The sequence below is a fragment of the Lontra canadensis genome, unplaced genomic scaffold (genome assembly GCF_010015895.1).
Source record: "Lontra canadensis isolate GAN:19392208 unplaced genomic scaffold, GSC_riverotter_1.0 scaffold17, whole genome shotgun sequence".
NCBI classification, from domain to species: domain Eukaryota; kingdom Metazoa; phylum Chordata; class Mammalia; order Carnivora; family Mustelidae; genus Lontra; species Lontra canadensis.
The window spans coordinates 14,547,441-14,570,892 of NW_022631011.1; the positions used below are offsets into that span (position 1 = coordinate 14,547,441).

General features: G+C 42.0%; 1 protein-coding gene across 1 annotated transcript; it reads right to left on the reverse strand.

Moving 5' to 3' along the window:
• Positions 1-15,901: 15,901 nt before the first annotated feature.
• Positions 15,902-22,635, reverse strand: TTR (transthyretin). Its single transcript, XM_032859698.1, has 4 exons — positions 22,562-22,635; positions 21,300-21,430; positions 19,322-19,457; positions 15,902-16,166 (listed from the first exon to the last, which is right to left on the reverse strand). The coding sequence occupies exons 1-4, from the start codon at positions 22,628-22,630 to the stop codon at positions 16,059-16,061; spliced, it is 444 nt and encodes a 147-aa protein (XP_032715589.1). The 5' UTR covers positions 22,631-22,635; the 3' UTR covers positions 15,902-16,058.
• Between the last annotated feature and the right edge of the window lie 817 nt (positions 22,636-23,452).

Here is a 23,452-nt window from a genome sequence, read left to right on the forward strand (position 1 = left end):
CGTGACTCAAAAATGCAGCTGGGATGGAAAACCATGGCAGTAAACCCTAAGTCATTACTGTGGCCTTGCAGTTGAGGTACTCATGGGACCTTCCACACAGATGGAGACCTCGGTCCAGGCTGATGGGCGCTGAAGTTTGGGAACCATGGCTTGATGCCAAAACAGGTGCGGGTCGAACCTGTGGCGTTTGTCTTGGTCCATGCCCCTCCCCCTCTCCTTTTAGTCGTAAGTTATTGTTATTTCCAGAGAAAGATGCTGGAGACTTAAGACAGACTATTTATTTATTTTGAAGATTTTTATTTATTTATTTTAGAGAGCGAGAGAGAGAGAGAGAGAGAGGGAAAGTATGTGCGCAAGGGTGGGAGGAGGGGCAAAGGAGAGGGAGAGTGAGAATCCCGAGCAGACTGAGCGTGGAGCCCGACGAAGCAGGGCTCAACCCCACGACCCTGGGATCCTGACCTGAGCCAAAACCAAGAGTCATACGCTCAACCAGCTGACCCACCCAGGTGCTCATTATGACAGACTATTTAATAAGACCATTATCTTGAAAAGTTCTTGACTATTTCATAGGATAATATGCTCAGTTTCCACGAAGTTCACATAGATAATACTTCACACACATGTTTACGATGGGCCGGGTACTTACTTAACTTTCTTTTTTTTTTAAGATTTTATTTATTTATTTGACACACGGAAAGAAAGAGCACAAGCAGGAGGAGCAGCAGGCAGGGGAAGAGGGAGAAGCAGGCTCCCCAATGAGCAAGGAGCCCAATGCAGGGCTCAGTCCCAGGACCTTGGGATCATGACCTGAGCCAAAGGCAGATGCTTGACTGACTGAGCCACCCCGGGTGCCCCTGGACCAGGTACTTTCTAAGCCTGTTTCAGGTCCTACCTCTTTACTGGTCCTCACAACCACCCTGAACCCCGTTTCAGGTCCTACCTCTTTTTTTTTTTTTTTTAATTTCTTTTCAGCGTAACAGTATTCATTGTTTTTGCACCACACCCAGTGCTCCATGCAATCCGTGCCCTCTCTGGTACCCACCACCTGGTTCCCCCAACCTCCCAGCCCCCGCCCCTTCAAAACCCTCAGATTGTTTTTCAGAGTCCATAGTCTCTCATGGTTCACCTTCCCTTCCCATTTCCCTCAACTCCCTTCTCCTCTCCATCTCCCCTTGTCCTCCATGCTATTTGTTATGCTCCACAAATAAGTGAAACCATATGATAATTGACTCTCTCTGCTTGACTTATTTCACTCAGCATAATCTCTTCCAGTCCCGTCCATGTTGCTACCAAAGTTGGGTATTCATCCTTTCTGATGGAGGCATAATACTCCACAGTGTATATGGACCACACTTTACTGGTCCTCACAACCACCCTGAAGCAATAAAAGTAGGGATCTGTTGAGAAGCCACAGGAAAGAAATTCAATGGGAAAAGGACAAAAGTTAAATGCTGCCCCTTCAAGATAAATCAGAATGTGGAAGTGGTTAAAGGATATTGGTGGGTCCAAGGAAGTAGAATAAGAAGCAGTGGATGAGGGATTTTATAAACCCCAGAAACTTACAGGTGTTAGGAAGGCCTTTCTAGAAATTAATTTGTGACCCTAGACTTCAGCCTTAAAGTCCAACAACTTATTAAAATTAAGGGGGAAAAAAAAAGAACAACAGACATTGTTTTTCTGAGTCTGCAGTGTGAAGGGTTTTGCTGCTTTCAGTAAGGACTATGGCATTGCTTTTATAGTGTGCTTTTGTAAGGAAATAAAGTCTATCCAAAGGCTTCAGAGTATACATTAGGGGAAATAATTGAATAATTTTTTAATAACACTTTTTAGTAGCTAGTTATGTAAAAACTTCTTTTGTAAGTCATTTCCTGGGAGTAAATATAATTTTTTACTCTAGGCCTAGTAGCTAAAGTGCTGTAACGACCAGTCCCATGGGGAGAACAACTTGAGTAGAGACCGTGAAACCACAGAGCTTTAGATCAGGACGGAAATTTAAAATCATCCAGTTCACTTCTGTTCCTTTCTATTTATTGTATTAGGTCGCCATTAAAACAAAAAGAAATATAAATGGAATTTCCCACTCCTCCAGCGGCTAATTGTAAAGTTCCCCTCATTTGGTCTCTCCCAGCCACGAGACGGGGTTTAAAGCACTGATCAGATCAGTTCATTGCCTGTTTTTACCTTGACGCCAGCTTCCCCTTTACCCGTAAGTTGTTTTTTAACTTCTTAGCATAGACCTTCTGTCCTCTGCTACTCGATACGAAATAGTTTGCCTCGAACTAAACCAAGTTGCTTGCTTTTCCCCAAACGTTTAATGTTCTTGCACATCTCTGTCCCTCCACAGTTCAGTCTTCTGCCCAGGAATGGCTTCTCCTACTTATTTGCCTGGTGCCTCCTACTTAGCTTCCAAGTACGAGCTCAGATGTCCTTTCTTCTGGGACACCTCCAGGCCCCAGCAATGGGGGCAAGTTTTCCTGTTACGTTGCCGTAGCATTTGAATCTTTTTTATGGACTGCTGACTTTCTTTCCCTCTCTCTTTCCTTCTCTCTACTTTCCTTCCTCCCTCCCTCTTTTCAACCCTTCCTTTCTTCCCACCTTCTCTCTTTCTCTCTATTCTTCTTTCATGCCCATCTCCACTGGTAATGACATGAGTTCCCTGAAAACAGACTTAGTGTCTTAATCACCCCTCTGGCTCCAGCACTCAACACGTGTGTGCGGAAGAACTAATACGTGTGTGCTGTCATAGACTGAATAGTGCACCAACCCCCCCACCCCGCCAAAGATATCCACATGCTAATTCCCAGAACTGTGCGAGGAACTTCGCAGATGTGATTAAATGAAGGATCTTGAGACAGAGAGATTATCCTGGATTATTTGAGTGACCCAATATAATCACAAGGGTCCTTGTAAGACAGGGCCATGAGCCAAAAATGCAGGTGGCCTCTAGAAGCTTAAAAAGATAAGGAGAACCAAGCTTTGAGGCCAAGCATCCAGAAAAAAACACAGCCCTGCCAACACCTTGATTTTAGACTTCTAGCTTCTGAAAGTATAAGAGAATAAATGTGGGTTGTTTTAAGCCACTGAATTTGTGGTAATTTGTTCCAGTGACAGTACATTAATACACTAATACACATGTCTAAATGAATCAATGAGTCAGAACATTCAGGCTATTAGACATATTTTTAAAAATGGCTTATTAGAGAGAATAGATAATACACATTAAAAATAAAATAAGTACAGGGCACCTGGGTGGTGCAGTCAGTTAAGCATCTGACTCTTGATTTCTGCTCAGGTCACGATCTCAGGGTCATGAGATCAAACCTTATGTCGGGCTTGGCGCTCAGCGTGGCGTCTACTTGAGATTCTGTCTCCTTCTCCCTCTGCCCCTCCTGCTTGTGGGATATATAATATCCCAATATAATAGATATATATATAGTGGATATATATAATATATCCACAATATAATAAATAACCAAATATTTAAAAAATAAATACAGGAGAAATGTTCATCCTTTGTAGTCAAAGAGTAAAAATTCAAGCAATCATGAGGTATAATGATATGTCTGTTAAAGTAGTAAAACATTTCTAAAAAGCAGAACTGGTAAAGCTTCAGTGCTACAGAAATTTTCACATTAATGTTCATACTCCAATATTACTCCAAATAATATATCATAGTTCTTGAGAACTTAATATGTTTTGTGGATTGTTTTAAACTTTTTTACATGTTTTATGACAATTGGTCTTTTTTTTTAAATTTTTTTTAGCTTTTTAAAAAATTTTTTTATTTTTTTATAAACATATAATGTATTATTAGCCCCAGGGGTACAGGTCTGTGAATCGCCAGGTTTACACACTTCACAGCACTCATCATATCACATACCCTCCCCAATGTCCATAACCCCACCACCCTCTCCCGTCCCCCCTCCCCTGGCAACCCTCAGTTTGTTTTGTGACAGTAAGAGTCTCTTACGGTTTGTCTCCCTCCCGATCCCATTTGTTTCATTTATTCTTTTCCTACCCCCTAAACCCCCCACATTGCATCTCCACTTCCTCATATCAGGGAGATCATATGAGAGTTGTCTTTCTCTGATTGACTTATTTCGCTAAGCATAATACCCTCTAGTTTCATCCATTTTGTTGCAAATGGCAAGATTTCATTTCTTTTGATGGCTGCATAGTATTCCCTTGTGTATACATACCACATCTTCTTTATCCATTCATCTGGTGATGGACATCTAGGTTCTTTCCATAGTTTGGCTATTGTGGACATTGCTGCTATTAAACATTAGGGTGCACGTGCCCCTTTGGATCACTACATGACAATTGGTCTTTAAAAGAATGCTTTGGAAATGGTGCTATGATTATTCCCATTTTACAAATGAAAAAAAACCAAGGTGTAGAAAGCTGATGTAATCTGTTTAAGATCAAACAGCTTATAACGGAGACGCCAAGACTACTTCCCAGGCAATTTGATGCCCAAGGCTCCACGTTATCTAACATAAGAATTAGATACTTCTAGAAAATGTTAGGTCATTCACTTAATTCAACAGAAGCAAAAAGCTGTATGCTTCATGAAGATATTCATTGTAGCACTAACTGTAAGTCCCCAAAATTGAGACTAAGTATATCACATTATGAAAGTGGTATAAATTTTTCAAAAAATAAAAATTATAAAGATTATATGGCAATATGAGAAATTGTTCATGATAACATAATTAAAGCATGAAAATAATTTTACATTATGGCAACTTTGTATAAATATGTTTGTAGCATTCTATCAATAAGAACATTCTGTTGCGGTACAAGTATGTGTTGTTATAATTTTCATTTTTTGGACATTATGAAATTCCTTTCAAGAAAAGTATAATAAAATAATTATCCTTGAAAAAACTCTGCTAACTTTTTTTCTCAATAAATCATGGGATTGAGTGTTTCAAAAAGAAAGCCTATTTGGAACCATAACTGATTTTTTTTTTTTTTTTTGGTACATGCTTTTCTCTTACCAAGACCAATGGGTATTTCTACAGCTATATCATTTGAGACATTCTTTTTTTTTTAATTTTTAAAATTAACATATAATGTGTTATTTGTTTCAGGGGTACGGGTATGTGATTCATCAGTCTTACACACTTCATTGCACTCACCATAGCACATACACCCCCCACCGTCCATAATCCTACCACCCCATCCCTCTCACCCCCCTCCCCTCCAGCAACCCTCAGTTTGTTTCCTGAGATGAAACAAGATGAAACCAGAGAGGGAGAGACATTCTTTAAAAAAAAAATTTTTTTTGAAAGAGAAAGAGAGAACATGGGGGGAAGGGAGAAGGGACAGAGGGAGAGGGAGAAGCAGACTCCCCACTGAGCAGAAATGGGGCTCGATCCCAGGACCCTGAGATCATGACCTGAGCCAAAAGCAGACACTTAACAGACTGAGCCACCCAGGCACGTCTTGAGACATTCTTGGTCATCAGTAGCAAAATAAATAAATCCGTAAATCCAAAATTGTTCTAAAATTCAAAGTTTATTTTAAAAATCTTTTTAAAAAGTATATATAATTTTTTAAAAGCCATTTTTATAATAAAGAAAAATTGATTTAAAAAACCCCTTGAATCAAACCCACTTAAAAAATAAACTATTAGTTAATTCCAGTGAAAATTCAAGAAATATTAAATGCTTCACCTGGGCCAAAATGTCACCAAGGCTTGTTTTCTGCCCTTTCAGGAGCTGGAGACACTCCGGTGTCTTTTCCAAAAACACTCTCCTGGGGAAGGCGGTGGAACAGTGTTCATTCAGCTCAGCGTGGGTCATCTAGATGACCTTAGTGGCAGGGTGAGCAGGTGGGTGCCTGCCCTGCCTGGAGGGAAGCGCCACCCCTTGGCGTTTATGGAAGTGGGCTGCGTGGAGCCCCTCCCTCCCTGCTAGCAGCGGCCATGGCCAAGGTTGTAGAACCAACCTTCAGCATTTGCATTGACCACCAAAGATGAATTGCCATCTGCCTTGGCTTTAAATTAACTGGGGCTGTTCTAACCCGCAGTGAATGAGGAGCTGGAAAATGGAATTGATTGGGAGCTTATTTCCATGTTGAGAGGCAGTTAAGAAGGAACGGGGCTAAGGGAGGGGTGTGTTCTGTGGACTGGGCAGTAGAAGAGAGGAATGGCTGTAAAGCTGAGGGTTGGGTGAGGTACAGAATTCCTAGGAAACACTGTTTCTGTGGACAAAATGTAGCTTAAGGCATAATTCTCTAAACATCCCTGTCAGACAGGTGCTATCCAGGTCTTTCAGGAGCTACAGTGATATTGGGGATTTTTGTTTCCTGGCTATCTGGGTGCCCACGATGCCAACTCCCAAGGTATGAGATTAAAAAGTGGCTTGATGACTTCAAGTTCAGCATAGTCGAAATTGAACTCACCATCTCTGCCTATGAATCTACTCTTCTGCCCGTATTCCTGAGCTCAGTTGCTGGCTCATCCACTCAATCTGCTAGCCATGATGGGTGCTTGAGACTTCACGGCCTCCTCTAATTCTCCCCATCCCCACAATGAAGCCAGCATGGCTATCTGCTGATTTTCTATTCTAGAGCCCTCTATAGACATGGAGGCCAAGGGGGGAGGGTGGGCAAGTAGCTCACACATGGAGGACCTGGCCTCAGTGTTACCATAAGCTAGTTTGGTCCATTGGACATGACAATACCACGGAGCATCAACATCATCAAGCTTGTTCTGAGACCATGACAAAGACAGAAACCAAAATCACCGTGAAACCCACCAATCACCAAACCTCCCCTCTACTGAAAGAAATAAATCCCCTGCTTTGTTACCAATTATAGTTCTCTCTTCTCTGGTCTGTCCTCCCTGCAGATAAACCTCTGCGACACCCATAGAATGGCCCCCACTTTCAGGCAGCATCCATTCTTGAGGAAGTCCCACGTCCTTAGACTCTTTCTCAACTCGTCCAATTAAAGCCCAAATCCTATAATAGTTTCTTTCCAACACTCAGTGAGACACTCTATAGTTCGCGTGTATATGGTGCATGTTCTCTCTGACTGGCAAGAGTAATAAACCCAAGCGGTTCAGCTACATCAAAGTGCTCCTGGTGGATTTGGATAGGAGGCAGAGACTGGACACACAGCTGCAAGCCAAAGACCCCAAAGGTTACCAGCAAGTCACCAGAAGCTGGGGGAGGCAAGGAAGGATCCTGTCTCTCAGATTTCAGAAAGGATGGGGCCCCGTCAATGTCTCGATTCTGGACATTCTCACCCGCAGAACTGTGAGACAATACATTTCTGTTGTTTTAAGCCACCTGGTTTATGGTACGTTTTTTACAGCAGCCCCCGGAATCTAATACAGCAAGAAAAGACCGAGAAACTGTTATGGGTTGGATGCCACTAACAAGCCTTATATCATTGTTGTTTTCCCAGTTTTGATAAGTGTACGTTCCTAAGACGTTAGCATTAGAATTTGGGTAAGGAGCTCTATGTACTATTTTTCCAACTTTTCTTTCTCTGAGGCGAAAACTAATTCAAAATGAGAAGTTAAAACAATAGGGCATATGTAGCAATGTTTTTCTAGGTATGTCTCCTGAGGCAAGGGGAACAAAAGCAAAAACAAACTATTGGGACTACATCAAAATAAAAAGCTTCTGCACAGCAGAGGAAACAATCAACAAAACTAAAAGACAACCCACAGAATGGGAGAAGATATTTACAAATGACATATCCCATAAATGGTTATTATCTAAAATATATAAAGAATTTACACAACTCAAAAAACAAATAATGTAATTTTAAAAAGGACAGAAGACATCAACAGATATTCTCCAAAGAAGACATCCAGATGGCCAAGAGACCCATGATAAGATGCTCAACATCACTCATCCTCACGAAAATACAAATGAAAATCACAATGAGATATCACCATACACTTGTCACACTGGCTGAAATCAAAAGCACAAGAAACAAGTGTTTGTAAGGATGTAGAGAAAAAGGAACCTTCCCACACTGTAGATGGGAATGCAAATTGGTGCAGCCACTGTGGAAAACAATATGGAGGTTCTTCAAAAAATTATAAATAGAACTACCACATGGTTCAGTAATTCCTTTACTGGGTATTTACCCAAAGAATATGAAAGCACAAATTTGAAAAGATATATACATGCCTATGTTTATTGCAACATTATTTACAGTAGTCAAATTATGGAAGCAGCCCAAGTGTCCACTGATAGATGAATAGATAAAGAAGTAGTAGTATGTGTGCGCGCACACACACACACACCACATATGGAATAGTACTCAGCCATAAAGAAGAATCAAGTCTTGCCATTTGCAACAACATAGATGAACCTAGAGACTATAATGCTAAGTGAAATAAGTGAGTGAGAGACAAATGCCATACAATTTTAATCATATGTGGATTTTAAGAAACAAAAACAAACAAAAAAAGAGACAAATTAAAAAAAAAAAAACAAAAACAGACTCTTGGGCACCTGGGTGGCTCAGTTGGTTAAGCGTCTGCCTTCAGTTCAGGTCACGATCCTGGGGTCCGGGAATTGAGCGCCAACATCAGGCTCCCTGCTCAGCAGGGAAGCTGTTTCTCCAATTCCCTCTGCCCCTCTCCCCCACGCTTCTGCTCTCTCTCTCTCATAAATAAATAAAATCTTTAAAAAAAATCCCAAACAGACTCTTAACTATAGAGAACAAGCAGATGGTTACCAGAGGGGAGGTGGGTGGGAGATGGATAAGATGGGTGACGGGGATTGAAAGTGCACTTACTGTGAGGAGCACTGAGCTCAGCTACGGAAGTGTTGAATCACTGTGTTGTACACCTGAAACTCATGTAACACTTTTGTTAACTATACTGGAATTAAAACACACACACACACACACACACACCAGGGAACAGACTTATTTTTTAAATAAGAAACAATAATCTGGGGGTGCCTGGGTGGCTCAGTGGGTTAAAGCCTCTGCCTTCAGCTCAGGTCATGATCCCAGGGTCCTGGGAGGGAGCCCCGCTTCAGGCTCTCTGCTCAGCAGGGAGCCTGTTTCCTACTCTCTCTCTCTGCCTGCCTCTCTGCCTACTTGTGATCTCTGTCTCTCAAATAAATAAATAAAATCTTAAAAAAAAGAAAAAAGAAAGAAAGAATAATCTGGCATTCTAATTTAATCCTGCCACTTCTCTGCTTAAAACCCTGTGTTGGGATGAGAGGAACAAGTCCGCCCTGCTTGTTTGCACCAAAGATGACGTGGTGGGGGAGGCACAGAAGGCATTTCACAGCCGGCCTCTGTCCATCAGGCTGCCCTTCCCTGCTTTGGTCTTTGCTCTCCAGCGACACTGACCTCACTAGGCTCATCTCCATGGCTCTCGCCTTCCCACTGTGGGAATTGACATGACTCCATTCATTCATTGTCTCCTCTCTGATCCTTCCCTTCTTGCCCTCTGGCTGCATCAGTCCCCAACCGCGTGCACTGAATATTCTGTTTCTTTTCTGTTTATATCAGAAACCACGAGAAAAATATTCCTTTTCTCCTATGCCCCTCAGAGTCTTAACCACAGGGATGAGTCTTACCCCAGGGTCTTACCCCAGGTATGAGTCTCCTGGCTTCAGCAGTGTAGTGTCCTGAAACATCAGAAAGGTTAAATGGGGCGTGGAAATGTACTAATCAATTCATCTCTATGTGATCAGATTAATAATTTTTACCTGTGAAGTCTGGCTTCAAAGGCTCAGGACGTTCCATTGATTTTAGTGGTGGTCTCTGGATCCCTAAAGATGTAACACACGGTCCAGGAAAAGTCTGTCTTTAAACAGAGGTAATCTTGAAATAGATTGTTGCATATAAATGTCTCATTCAAATTACGTTCATTTGGATATGCTTTAAGTGGCAAACATAGCCGTATTTTTTTTTTCTTATTTTTAGGAAGGGCGGGGCCATTTTATGAGAATGAATACCTTGCCTTTAAATGACACTGCTGTTAATACTTACCCTCCAGCCATTCACACACACCGAGACTCACAGTCAGGTCACATTTGAAAGGGTTGTAACTCAGGATTTACTCACTGGTGTCCCAGAACCAGCATGTAATGCCTTCTGTTAAACTTCCAGGAATTTTATAGCTGATTATCAAACACTGTGTTAAATTATATTAAGATAAAGGTAATAAATACTTCAATCTCCTTCCTTTCTAATCATTTTATCTGAGCTCTTTATGTTACTTATGTCTGCTGCTTCTGCATGCTGGAGATACTATACCACACCCCGGGGATTCTCCTCACAGTTCTGCATTCAGGGACACCATGCTGGCGGCTTGAAATTGGCCATGGTCAGATTATTTACATGAGAGAAATTAGCAAACACTACGAATCTGGGCTTTTTTCCTCTGAAGAGCCTGTTGTTAAACATTTACCGTCAAACACACATACACACATGCTTGCTTTATTGATTTTATGTTTTTGTATATGGAGATAAATGATTGATTCAAATAATAGGAAGTCTACATGGGCCGGAGGGATATTTTCATCTAGCTCTCTCTTAAGGCACTGGGTTCTTTTTAACCTACCTCATAGTTTTTCCTGGACAAGGCAAATGAAACTCATTCATTTTGTATACATTTTATAATCTAATATTCATTCCTTTTTCTGAATGTCCATGTGTACCAACACTAATCCAAATCACACTAATCCATACCTCAAACCTTCATTTCTGCAGATGAATTGGGCTGGTTTCCCTGATTCTGCTTTCAATCAATCCCATGAACCAGAGAGAGAGATCACAAGCATTCAAGGAGGGGGCCAGAGGTGGAGAGGGAAAGCGGACCCCTGCTGAGTGGAGAGCCAACAGACTCAATCCCAGGACCCTGGGATCATGACCTGAGCTGAAGGCAGACACGAACCAACTGAGCCACCCAGGGACCCTGCTTTTTTTTTTTAAATAAAGATTTATTTATTGATATGCGAGAGAGAGTGAGAGAGCGAGAGTGCATGCCTATACATTGGAGAGGGGCAGAGGGAGAGAGAGAATCTCCAAAAGACTCCCCACTGAGTGTGGGGCCCAGCACAGGGTTCAATCTCATGACCCTGAGAACATGACGTGAGCTGAGATCAAGAATTGGACGTTTAACCAACTGGGCCACCTAGGCGCCCCACAGGCTTTGTTTCCTTAAACTCAACTTCTATCATGTCATTCCCCTGGTTCAGACCCTACAAGGCCTCTTTATTCTATATACAGGCTTTTCAAAGGATGGATGGTAGTATAGTCCCTGTATTACTCAGGGTTCTCCAGAGAAATATAAATATAAATAAAAAATAAATTTATATCTAAAATAAAAATTTAATTTAATTTATATTCATATATACATATATATTTAGAGAGAAAATGATTGATTCACTTTAAGGAATTGGCTCATGTGATTGTGGGAGCTGGGAATTCTGAAATTTGCAGGGCAGGCCCCCAGGCTAGAGATCCAGGGAAGTGTTGATGTTGCTGTCTTAAGTCCAAAGGCAGTCTGCAGGCAGAATTCCTTCTTTCTCTGGGGGCCTCAGTCTTTTTCATAAGACCATCATCTGATTGGATGAAGCCCATCCACATTATGGAGGACAATTTGGTTTACTCAAAGTCCACTAATTTAAATGTTAATCATGTTTAACTAGTTAAAGGGTACAAATTTCTTATTATGAGATGAGTAAGTTAGGGGAATGTGATGTACAGCTTGGTAACTCTAGTTAATATTCTATCATATACTTGAAAGTCGTTAACAGTGTAAATCTTAAAAGTTCTCACCACGCACATGCACACAAGAGGCAACCATGTGAAGTGATGAATGTGTTAACTAACCTTATTGTGGTAATCTTTTCACAGGATATATGTTTATCAAATCATCATGTTTTACATTTGAACTTACAGAGTGTTATATGTCAATTATATCCTAATAAAGATGGAGGAAAAAAATGTTAATCATGTCAAAAAGTATATCACAGCAACATCTAGAACGGTGTTTGACCAAAAACTGGGTACCATAGCCTAACCTGGTTGATGCATAAAGTTAATTATCATGGTGCTCCTCCTCTAATTTATCTATCCTAGGGTGAAATCTTTGGCCACATCCTTATTCCTGAGGTTATTGGGAAATTGATACAACGTGATGAAGATCCTTTTTGTTTTAGGGAAGTAAGAGACGTGTGTGTTTCTGATTAGTGGAAAAGGCCATGGATGGAATTAATTAAGATACCCTAATCTCTTGGCTATTTTTTATGGGAAAAAGAGAGGGCTGATGGGTGGTCACCAATGTTGATATGTTAGAAGCATATATTGTTGTTTTTGTGGATTTTTGGCAGGATTATCTTATTAGCATTTGTTGTTATTTCAAGTGTTTGGGTAAGTAGTTCATCGCTGTCTGAGTTAATGAGGAACCCATGGACTACTGTGGCAAATCTCTCTCTCTGAGTTTCAGGGCTTTCCAAAGCTCTTTGCATGGCTTTGGGCAAATTACTTAACCTTCTGTAGCTCAGTCTTCCTGTCCCAAAAAGACTTCTAAAACCTAGCATTCAGTGATTCTATAACCTGAACTTACCCATCCAGTTATCCCCAATGATTTTTCATCTCTCTGCTTGTGACGACCCAGTTCCCACCCTCCTCTTTGCAATTATCACACTAGCTTCCATCAAGATATCTCAGTTGTTGTGGGTTTTCTACAACTTAGATAACTATTCCTCTGTCTGTCACATTTACTTTTCAAATACAACTTGCAATATCTTTAAAATAGACAATGCTTTTATAAATCAATATTGAATAAACAGACCCCCTGCCTAATATGGTAAATGATGTCGACATGCAGTTCACAAAAGGTTCAAATGGCCAATAAACACAAGACAATATGTTCAGCATCACTAAGGAAAAAAGAAATCAAAAGAAATACTAGGGACAAATCTTGACTTTCAAAATGACATAATTCAGTGAATATAAACCTAGGATAAAATTTGGAAGACTACCATAGGAGGCTTTATTAGTTTCCCAGAGTTGTAAAGTGGGTGGATTAAAATAACATAAATTTGTTGTCTCACAGTTCTGGAGGGTAGAAGTCTAAAGTCAAGGTGTCAGCTGGACGATACTCTTTCCAAAACTTGTAGGGGAGAAGACTTCTGTTGATGGCTATCAATCCTTGGTGTCCTTGGCTTATAGCTCGTTGTCACTCCATTCTCTCCCTCTGTTACCACATGGCCTCCTCCCTGTGTGTCTGTGTCTGAATTTTCCTCTTATAAGGACACCAGTCGTCTTGGCTTAGGCCCACCCTAATGACGTCATCTCTACTAATTACGTCTGCAGACCCAATTCCCAAAAATGTCACATTCACAGGTACTGGGTGTTGGGACTTCAACGTATCTTTCTAGGGGGAACAACTCAAACTGTAACTGTGGCTGTGAAAGGCACAAGCTAAGATATTAACACATAATAAAAACAAAGAAAGAAGGTATCATTTCAGTGGAGGCAGGAGGGACAGAGGACTCTCAGGGACCAGACAACACATTCTACTTTATGCCAAGATAGTACATAGCTTCCAGAAGATGACATTCAGAAAGGAAGGAGAAGGCTGAACGTTAAACAGCAAGTCAAATTGAGTTGATTTCAATGGACATGATTCAATTTGTTGATGCCAAGAAGAAACGAGGCAGGAACATTAAAAGGTTAAATTAAATTCAGATATAAATAAACAAATATATATATATCTGTATATTTATATAATTATAATTATATAATAATAAATAATAAATATAAGATAATTATATTTATATATTTATATATTTAATATGTATATTATATGGCAGGTTCGTATTTTCAATTTTTCAATATGCTTGGGCTATAAAAATCCATAGCTATTTAACAGTGGCCAATTCGAAATGTCGTATTTTATTAATAAGCAGGCCAGTGACCAATACAATCATTGTAAGTGTTAGATTGAATCTTACAAAATTACCAATATTTGACTGTTTAATCTATAAAAATGGCGATTTGATGTGGATTAGCCCAATACACATGAAAAAAGGACTTGCTAACTTTGTCAGCAGAATTAGAGGCATTGATTTTACCACATGGATTTGGGGAAAAGCATAATGAATACATGTTAAAAAGTCCAAGCCTAAAACACCCCACTTTCTTCAAATTTCTTCCTCTTTCCACACAGCCAGCTAGAGCACAGCTAGCTAGAGCATTTAGATTTGAATTTGGTAGAAAATAGAATGGCGGGGCGCCTGGGTGGCTCAGTGGGTTAAAGCCTCTGCCTTCGGCTCAGGTCATGATCCCAGGGTCCTAGGATCGAGCCCCGCATCGGGCTCTCTGCTCAGCAGGGAGACTGCTTCCTCCTCTCTCTCTGCCTGATTCTCTGCCTACTTGTGATCTCTGTCTGTCAAATAAATAAATAAAATCTTTAAAAAAAAGAAAATAGAATGGCTGCTTACGTATGTTTAGACCTAAACCTTGGGTCAGATCCAAGTTGTCCTGGGGAACCCTATTTGGAGATTGTGCCCCAGAAGTAACCATCTCTGCTCCAGTCACATGGGGCAGTGGCGGGGGGAACACCGGGTCACAAGTTTCCCAGCTTGGATCCATATTGTCTGGAAGATGAATTTGCGGCTCTAGCAGGAGGCATCTAAAGCCTGCTTCCACTCCAGCCCTCTTTCCCTCTGGCCCTAACCTCACTGTGACAGAGACGGTTCTTGACCGACACAAATTAGTACTTTTCTCCAGAATGCCGTCATTCTGGGAAATGACTCCCAGCCAGGAACCGTATTGCTTGGTGTGTCTAAGTGAGACCATGCGACAAATTCTGGCCAGAATTTGTCTGGCACACAAGTTCTTGTGTGTCACTGCAACACAGTGGGGAGAAGACCATACTTTCTCTCTTCCTCTGGTCTGCGGACTGGGTGCCCTTGGAGCCACAAAATAAACAAACCTGGACCCAGAATCATCGTTTGGAGGAAAGCCACCCTGGGGATCACTAGACGAAGAGCTCCTTCATCGGACTTGGTGTGAGTGAGAAATAACCTGTGGTTTTGTGAAGCCACGGAGTTTGGGATTATTATTATGGCAGCGCAACAAGCCCACCTTATGACCTCTTACCTGTCAACACACTCAGGCTCCATCTGTTCCCCCAACTCACCGCGTTGTTTCACTTTGTCTGGGCCTTGCAATCTCTGCTCTCTTGACCTGGAATAACTCCTCCCTTTTCTAGCTGGTAAACCGCCAAGATTCAGAAGGGAAATTTATTCAGTGTCCTTGCCTGACTTCTCCCGGCTGTTTGCTACGCCCTCTTTCCTCCCATCTCTGCGCCTTGTAGCCTAGCCTCGGTGAGATCACGTTGACATCGTCATCTTCTGCAAAGTCTGTGAGCTCTTGAAATGCGGGCACTAGATCTCGCTCTTTATGTTCAGGGCACCTAAAATAGCACTTGGCATGGAGGGTTTCTCAGTACATGAATTTTGGATGAGTCTAAGTGAACTGGGGGTGTGAGGGTTCTCAGATGACATCTTCTAGTCAGCTGACTATGGGCTGCCATTGGTCAGAACCAGATAGGAGAGCTTGAATCACTGCAGAACTGTCCCTGTACAGCTGGACGCTGCTCTCAAAATCAGAAAAGCCCTTAAAGGGAATGCACAGAATAAAGAAGTGGGTCCTCAGAATTTGTCTTTTGCTATTCACCAAAGGTTAGAGGACATGAAAGCTCTCTTTTTTAGAATGTGTGTGTTTAATGACTACAGACCATGTCGAGTACCTGTTTAGCTTGAAAGACATTGGGAATTGGAACTTCCCTCCAGAATTCAGCCAGAGATTTTTTTTGAGTTCCTTTGCTTCTCTCTAAAATTCGATTTTTTTTTTTTTTGAGAGGACAAGGGGATAAAAAAGTGAGTTCAAATGAAATGAGAAGTGCTTTAATAGGAATGTTTTATTTTCTCTGCCCAAGTTTCTAGCATAGCTTATAAAGTGAAAACACTGCTTTAATAAAAATGGAATACTACTGGTTACACAAAACCCTGTCCTTTCTCCTTCAAATCCACCCAAGGAGGGGTCCCTCACTCTTCCGGGTTGCTGACAAGGGCTGTGGTGGAGTAGGAGTAGGGGCTGAGCAGGGCTGCAATGGTGTAGTGGCGGAAGCCAGAGTCGTTTGCTGTGAACACCACCTAAGAGAGAGCACAGATAGGGTCCGTTTCTATCAGAGCCTAGAATGTGAGTCACCAAGACGGAGACTACTGGAAGTCCAGTGCCAAGCTAATTCATTTTATTTGATGGTTTCTTTTTCTGGAACAGATTGAACAAAAGGCAAAAATCCAAATATGCAGGTAAGACTCTACGGGAGACTGGCGCAGCCCTTGGAACAAGATTTCTTTCCCAGGCCTGTGTCATCAGGTCTATGTCTCTCTCTCTCTCTCTCTCATTTTTGTTTGCTTGTTTTTGCAAATTCACAGTAAAAATCAGGGTGGCCCTAGCTTGACTGAGGGAAATCACAGAGAGCCTAAATGCTCTTGTTCATTTTCTTGGTTTTAGAAAAAAGAGGAGAAGAGGTAGTAATTGTCATTTGGTGGCCAGACAACCGAAGAGAGGTGACTGCCATTCTCACCACCGACCAGGGACCCAGAACTGTAGAGCTGGAAGGGAATATTCTTCCCATTTTAGAGATAAGTAAATAGAGAGATAAGAGATAAGTAAACCAGAGATAACAAGAGATAAGTAAACCAGACCTCTGAGTTAGTGTTTGGCCCAAATTTATACAGGACAGGGCCAGGTTAGAAGTTAAGGCTTCTGTCTCCAAACCCAGAGATTTTTCTCCCTCTATTCCTTTGAATTTTTTAACACAAAGAACAAGTATGTGTTTATGTGTATAACAATGCAATATAGAGTAAAAGTGGTATAGGGTTCTAGTTACAAAAGCAGAGTGTGGAGGCTCATGTGAGAATTTTGAAATAGACACATGGGGGTTGGAGCTCATTTGAGCTTCCTAATTGGACAAATTGTTGACCAAAGTGTTTTTCCGGTGGGTCATGTACTTCGGTCAGGTTTAGTAGAGCTTCTGAGACTCAGGGACTGGGATAGTCTAGATGCCAGAGTGAGACAAATAGAGAGGAATTTGGTTCAGGAGAGAGATGGGGGACAGTGAGGAGGTCTTTAATTTTATTTGTTTTGTATACAGGTCTTGGGTTGAGCTTTGGACCCATCATGGATAAACATGGCTTTTTTCCTAATATGGAAAAAAGAAGCCTTGGTTGTTTGAAGACAGGAGGAAAAAAATCTGATTGAACCATACTGAAAATAAAAATAGCATGAGGGCAAGAGGTGGTGAGAATCACCTAAGAATCTCTGAAGGAGAAAAAAACATTCCTTAAAGGCCAAGTGTCTAGAATCACCTAGTGAAAGCTTCTTCCCTCTAACACGGACATTGGTCTCCAGCTCAACTTGATTCTTCCTTAAAACTGTAAATGGCATAATCTGTGCTCAAAATCCCATGAAGTGAAGAGGACTATTAGTTCCATAGGAAATTTTCTACTTTCTTGGCAAGAGTAACAAGGCGACCTGGGTCCCTGGCAAGGGAGGAGGGGATGATGCAGAAAAACAGCATTTGTCTGGGAGGTCTTGATCAGGAGAAGCTGGCAGGGGAGGAACTCATGGCTGGACCCATCAGCACCAGCCACTGAGGGGAGGCCCCAGGACTCGAACTTCCCTGCCTGCCCTTTCTTAACCCCCATATCCATGGGGCTGATGGTCCTACCTAATATGTCTGACATCAGTCCCTCTCCTTCCACCCTCAGAGCAGGAGTGTGTTTTCATTTACGAATTTCTAACATTTAGCAGAGTGTAGACACATAGAAGGCTTTCATTTTCCAAAGGTAAGTTGAATGAATACTGAGAGTAAGTAACAGACAAGGAAGCTAACACCTAATGACTAGGAGCAACCCATGGTGGGCGCTATGGCCATGACTCCTCTCATTAGCAGGAGCCCACGGCAGACAAGGGTTCCAAGGAGCCTGATCCTGTGTTCCAGGGTAGAGGCTGAGACTCTGCGAGCAAACGTTTTTGTGGTAGGCTCCTCTAAGCCCTGCACAATGTAAACTAGGCTCCTTGTCTTGCCTCCAAGACTGAGGAGGAGCAGCCAAAGGCAAGCCTCTTGGTAGATGGGGAGCCCCAGCTCCCTGGATGACTTGTGAGCCCCAGAAATCAAATAGGCTCCTACGATTTTTCTGGTAACACCATCTACCAAAAGAACCATTTGATGTCAATTGAAAGTCTCATCCATGACCAAGCCAGAAATGATGGTTCTCTTTCATGCTGAGCTGTTTTTCTCGCAATTATTTGATCTTTGACCCCAACCAGCATGTCTGGATTCTCTTTCCATGACAGCCATCTCGTTTAAATGACTTAAGGAGTTACAGGCAAGGAGGAGGTGCCAAGACTGGGCCCATGAATAACTCAGAGGTTCCCACTACCTCATAAGCAAAACATAGAGTGTGAACCAAGGGTTACAAACGTGGCTTTATTGTTTTTTTTTAGCCTGATATCTTATAGTAAGAAAGCTGAGGCACACCTGAGGCTAAGCCTAGCCTGGGCCCTGGTGGTCATTATTTCTACTTCCTCCTTTACTAGCCTGGGATTTTGGACAAGTTATTTCACTGTCCGCTGACTCAAATTCTTCCTCTGTAAAATGAGGCTAATAATAACAACCATGATGGGTTGTGGAGGAGGACTGAGTAGGTTAAATATAGAAAAGACAGCAGTCTGGCACGTGATGTATGCTCAACCCCTGTTATTTATTGTGCTGCCATCACTATCTTGAATTTGTCATCTGTATAGGCATTACCCCAAATCGCTTATCCAGACCTCTGGGAGCCAGAGGTGTTTTGGAATGAAGTGGGTTTTGTTTTTTTGTTTGTTTGTTTGTTTGTTTCAAATTTTAGAGAAGTAAACTGGCACATCTATATTTCATTACATAACACCCTGGGTAGGGTCTGGAGAGCTGCTAGTCATCCAACACATTAGCAGTTCTTTGGCAAGTGAAAATTCCTAGTCAGTGGAATTAAGGAAGATACTAAGGAGCGTCATGTAAATTCAGGTCATGTTACTAAGTGAGTTTCCACCAAACTTAGAAATAAACTTTGCTCTTCAGAGTTTTATACATTTCTGGCTGTAGAAACAGGAAAGGGGATCTAAGCTAGTTCCGTGCTCTCCTTACAACATTTCCATGGCCTGTGATGTGCAGACTGGGCATTGCCTGGGATTAACAACAACAACAACAAGAACACAAATAAAATACTAAAAAGCAACCCGAGTGTCTCTATGCTCTCACCTCTGCATATTCATGGAATGGGGAAATGCCGAGTGACTTCCAGTACGACTTGGTGTCTAATTCTACTTTGTACACCCCTTCTACAAATTTCTCAGCAGTTGTGAGCCCGTGGAGCTCTCCAAGTTCCTTGGTTTTCCTAGAAGGTAAAAATTATAGGTTAAGTTAGGAATTAGGGGAATGAATGCCAGGGCAAGGTGACACCACATGCACGTGCACACACACACACACACACACACACACACACACAACATATATGTGCAGTGTGTGTATGTGGGGGGAAATACATATATATAAATATACATATTCAGCAAAGGGAGAGAGAAGGAAAGGCAAAATCCTAGTAACTGAATTTTACTGAGAAGAAATTTGTCAGAAAGATTTCAAAACTTTATTCTAGATTTTTCTAAGGAGAACAGAAGGTATAGGTATAATGTTTCACCTCAAAAACAGTCGTTGCAATTCAGGGTTGGTGTTTGGGTGAAAGTTCATAACTACCCTCGGAAGTGGCCATGAGTCTCTAGGACTCTGCAGGCCCCATGACACCAAGGTCTTACTCCTTTCCCTCCCAGCGTGAGGTTGGCTTTCAGAGGTGGTATCACTTCAACACACATGGGAACCCCAAAGTATGATAAGGCACCCGTATGTGAAATTAGTTGCATGTTTAATCTCTTTGGTAAAACTCTGCTAACAATAAATACAAGGCAACTCCTTTTAAAAAAATAACTAAGCCACTTCTATTTCTACATACATACCAGCTTCATTACTGATGTTAGAAATTGTCCTCCATTAGACCTCAAAAACTGACAGATAAAAATGGAAGTTGTCTTTACTAACTCTGATCACTGCCTTTCCACCTTTCTTCTTTTCTAGGAAGAAAAGATTTAATTTCTTTCTTTTTTTTTTTCTGGTCTTGTCAGAAGGAAAAAACATCCACATGAGCATCTGAATGTTTGGTGTTTATTCGCTCTCTTGCTTAGAATATTCTCTTAAGTACTTTCCACATTGTGCTTGGCATTTTAGATAAACATAAATGAATTCACAAATAAACACTCAGTTGAAACCACACCAACAGAAAAGGTGTTCCCAGGGATGGGTGAGGAATCATAATGCGGTCCTTGGGATTCAATTAAAACCCACAGAAGTTTTCCTTCCTGGAAACATAAGCACTTAGCAGTATCGTCTGGTGCTGAGGGTTTCTTGGCTGCTCATTCATACAGTGAGTTGGTTTAGGTTTACTAATGTGAATTTTCTTTGAGATTCTTGCTAAAGGAGGTGGGAAACCACCATGAAAATTGGGCAGTGGCCACAGAAGGTAAGAAGTCACTGTCGCACCCGATGTTGGGTCATTGGTCTGGGGCTGGGCTTGGCTTATGTGCCTTTCTTGTCTGTGTCCTTTCCTTACTGAGTGCACGGCCTCCAGCCTGGCATGGACTCGGAGCTCCACGTGTTCTGGTTAGACACAAGCGCTGAGGTCTGGAGGGTCCAGTTAAACTACAGACGCACGCCTTGTCAGGGCTGTCCCTCAGTTCCTTTCCTTTCGTTAATAAAGTAGTGCAAATTGCACTTTTTGCCTGTAATTCCAAGCCAAGGACACTCAGCTTGAGTGTTTGGCAAGGGCACTGAGAAATCCGTGACACTCTTGAAATTGTGTGTGTGTGTGTGTGTGTGTGTGTGTGTGTGTGACATTTTTCTGGGTTTGGAGATCATAGGAGATTACCTTCTTAAAGTGGTCTGTGACTCAAGAAGGCCGTGGACCACTACTAGAGAAAGAGGAGGTGCTGGCTCCTTCTTTTCCTTTTGGTCTCTCCCTTCAGGGCATTCCAGGGAAGCAAAGCAAGAACATGGCATCCTCCCCTACTTGACCCCTGCCTGCATTCTTCGGTGAATGGCGAATGGTGTGAGGCACTCTCTCTAAGAAAGGGCCGGAGAATAAGCAACTAGAACGAGGTCCCAGGTCTGGGCTGGTTGGGCAGCTTACCCAGAGGCGAAGAGCTCCCAGCTCTCATCAGCAGCCTTTTTGAACACTTTCACGCCCACGTTGACAGCAGGACTGCCTCGGACGGCGTCTAGGACTTTGACCATCAGAGGACACTTGGATCCACCAGAGCCCTGGGGATAGGGAAGGCCAGGGAGAGATCAGCAAAACCGGTCAGAATGAAAGTGTCTATTCTTTTTCTTGTTTTTTATTTTAAGATTTTATTTATTTATTTAAGAGAGAGAGAGAGAGAGAGAGAGAGAGCGAGAGAGCACAAGCAGGGGGAAGGGCAGAGGGAGCAGTAGGCTCCCCGCTGAGTAGGGACCCTAATGTGGGGCTTGATCTCAGGACCCTGGGATCATGACTGGAGTCAAAGGCAGAACCTTAACCAACTGAGCCACTCAGGCACCCCTGAAAGGACCTATCCTTTATAGGGTTCGAAATCTGGAACAAGGCAAGATGTACATGCCAGTTCCATTTCCAGCAATATAAGTGTTGCTAGGTAATGAGCTCCCCTTCTCCATGTCACACAGACATGATTGTTCCCAAAGCAAAGCTGGTTTTTGCTTCTGTCCCCTATGATCAGCCGGGGACGTGCCTAATGAATTTTAAGGGAGAAAAGAGGCCCTCTGAGAACAACTGCTTTGTGAAGCCTCGCTATATGAGTGGAATTACTGAAAAGATGTAATGTACCATAGGCCCAAAGAGTGAGTTTCTCCCTGAGAACCCTTCAGTTCTCTGTTGCTGTTGTCATTCACTCTTATTAGTTGTACAATCCTGTCAGACTATTTCATGACCCATTTAATAGTATTAGTTAATTCTTCCAGAGGACTTAAGAATTCGGTATTTGACTAGAAGGTTTTCTGCCAAGCCTTTCAAAAAATTAATCAATAAAGACATTTTGATTAGCTGAAGGGAAATAAACTTTATAAAAGGATGCATTTCTGAAAACATGATATTGGTAGCTTCGTGAAGATCACATCTTTATTTCTACCATCTGAGGAAACAGAGCGGAGGAGCCAGGCCCCGTAATCCCAGGGCACCAGAGCAACAGCGGGACACACCCAGGGTTCCAGCCCCCGTTCAGTGAGCTCTGCAGAACTTGGCTCATTTTGAAGTTTGACTCAATGATATTTAAAAGTCGACACGGGCTATCCTCGTCCTAGTAACAAAAGGCTGCTGGCAGAGCTGAAAGAATTCACTTCTACTTCATCTAGCGGACCTCAGGGTCTGTATAAAAAGACTTCACAGAATCCAGCACTCACCGCAAGGCCAGCCTCTGACACAAGTACCAGTCCGGCGAGGCAAAGGAGGAGCAGACGACGAGAAGCCATCCTGTCGCGGGCCTGTGAGGCGGCCGCCCCCAGCCTGGGCCTTTTATGCTCCCTTCTCCCAAGCCACGCCGCTGATCCCTGCCAACTGACTCCAAACCTGCTGATTCTGATTATTGACTTAGTCAACAAAGGGAGAATAAGTAACTCACACAAATATGAACCTTGCCTAGAGAGATTAGAGCATAGGAACATTAGCTCTATGAAATATTCTTATGCCTGACGGGTCAATGGCCAGCTAGATCACCAAAACAAAACACACAAAACCAAACAGTCATGTTCTTCTCTCCACTTGGCTGGAAGCAGCAGCATTCTTGGGAATTTTCTTTTTTTTTTCTCCCTTACAGATTTTTCTGCATTTTTATTTTTTATTTTTTCGTTTTCTAGACATCTTGTCTTTTGTTTTAGATGTGAGATGCAAGTTGTAATAATTTATTTCACATGGAATGACGTTTGGCCTCACAGGGTTAAATACAGTGCATTAGAAAACATCAGTGCACTTGGTATGCATGTCCAATAATTAAAAAGAAAAACTCTTGATGGTGCTTATATTTTAAAAAGCCTAAGTTTCAGCCAAACTAAGTCATCTGGAAGCTTTGCTTACTCAGCAATTTCTCCACTGGTTTTTGTCTTCTTCCCAGGCAAGGTTCATCTCAACCCAAGAAATAATGATATGTTTCAAACTGACATTAAAGAGCCTGAAATACAAAAGAACCAGATCTTTTTTTTTTTATTATTATTTATTTTGGAGAGAGCGATAGCATGAGTGGAAGGGGCAAAGGAGAGGGGGAGAGAATCTCAAGTAGGCTCCGCACTGAGCAGGGA